Genomic DNA, 1,746 nt, shown 5'->3' with positions numbered 1-1,746 from the left:
TAGGTAAATAAATTGGATTTAACTTAACCACAATACTTTCACATGAGTTCTTTATAAACTTCCAACTTGAAGGCGATGGCAGTGTTGGATGGCAAGATGTGTTGCATGGATGTTTAGCAAGGGGGAGGGGAGTTCTCTGCCAAGTGCTGTGTGTGCCTACGCACAAACTCATTTGTGCCTTTTCCAGCAGATTTTTTAGCTACTGTAGTAAAACTTGTTTTCAGTTTGTGGGTAATCTATTATTTTCTTACTCAACTTCTAAATGTTTTACTTTAGGGAGCAGGACGTTTGTTTAAGGGGGGCATTGCCCCCTCTTGCCCCATCATATAGCCAGCCCCGATCACATCTGCAAAATCAGCCCATTCTCAGGAAAAAAAAACTGTTTTTGTTTTTTGATTTTCTTGCAGGACCCACATAAACATGAATTTACAGTGGAATTCGGTTCAGAGAAATACAACATTGACTGTGAGCGACCTTGCACAGTGCTGGAGGCCATAAAATCTAAAACAGTATATAAGAAGACGGTTAAGTGTGCAGATGAATATGTTATCATTCGGAGGGGTACAGGAGACAACGAATCAATTGTTCCAACACATTTTCCTTGTTCTTGTATCAGTGATGGTGAACTCCTAAGCATATCAAGTATAAATAATAAACAGGTAGGGGAGACTAAAGATGTTAGAGATATACATCCAAAAGATTCCTATTCTGTCTTTTACATTGATACAATGGGAGGGAAAAACCTAAAACCAAGCAAGCATCTCAAATTCACAATACTAAATAAGTTCAAGTATCTTTGTGTTTACGGAGAGAAGGAGATAACTGTGGAAGAGGCTCTAAAAAGAGATGGCCGCTTCACTGATGACATCGGCTCCTTTGACCTGATCAACATCACTGACGAATGTAAGACTGAGTGCACAGACAAAATTGATAGACTGGACGAGAAGAAATTCCAGATACATCGTCTACAGAAAGGTAATGCAGAAACAACAACAGATGTAAATCAAGTAGCCCTCGCCGGGCAACAGAAACTGCAGAATCCGCCACATGCATCAAATAATGCAGAGCGCACAAGAGAAACAAGATCAGTCTTAGCTGTAGCACAGCAGAAGGTAATCAGTATAAAAACAGCAGCGAAAGAAACAAACAGCAGCATTGACCCTAAGGAGGTTTATAAGCTACTGCGTAAGCAGTTTCCACGTCTGAAACAATGGATGGAAAGTAGATTCCCTGGAAATTCTTTCCAGGAAGCACTGAAACTGAGGAAGGAGAACTTTGGAAAGATCCAACAGTCTTTTAGTGAAATTCACAGAGTCAGGAAGCTGCTAGAGCTGAGCCAGTCAGTTTGTTTTATAACTGGTACTTTCATAATGCAGGGCACAGGCTTTGTGCTGTTTGACAACTATGTCTTGACGAATGCCCACTTATTCAAATACTATACTCACAAAAAATCACCTAATTGGCAGGAAATTGAAAATATTACAGTTGTCTTTAACTTCGAAACACAAGAGTTTAAAGAAATGAACAAGATTAATGCCAAGGTGTTTGTTGGCAACGCTGAATTAGATTACGTCATACTTAAGCTAGAAACAGAGGAAGTGCCACCAGGGCTCCTCGAGAGATTTGGACCTGTACCTCCAGATGGTGAGGCCTGTGTTGTTGGACACCCAGGACAAGGAGTGAAAAAAATGGATCCTACATGTGTCATTGAGAAAGAGGGACGAGAGGAGGCTGTTAATAAAAATT

At 40.4% G+C, this 1,746-nt stretch overlaps 1 protein-coding gene across 1 annotated transcript in view; it reads left to right on the top strand.

Moving 5' to 3' along the window:
* LOC102303869 (serine protease FAM111A) overlaps positions 1–1,746 on the top strand; it is a gene marked incomplete in the record, with an annotated part of 10,371 nt that overhangs the window by 7,490 nt on the left and 1,135 nt on the right. The window contains 1 exon segment of the mRNA XM_014331307.2: positions 408–1,746. Coding sequence (XP_014186793.2) covers positions 408–1,746 — 1,339 coding nt within the window.

The sequence above is a fragment of the Haplochromis burtoni genome, unplaced genomic scaffold, assembly GCF_018398535.1.
Source record: "Haplochromis burtoni strain Fernald_Lab_line unplaced genomic scaffold, NCSU_Asbu1 Contig_1898, whole genome shotgun sequence".
In the NCBI taxonomy this organism is placed as follows: Eukaryota; Metazoa; Chordata; class Actinopteri; order Cichliformes; family Cichlidae; genus Haplochromis; species Haplochromis burtoni.
This window is presented reverse-complemented; position numbering and strand designations above follow the sequence as displayed.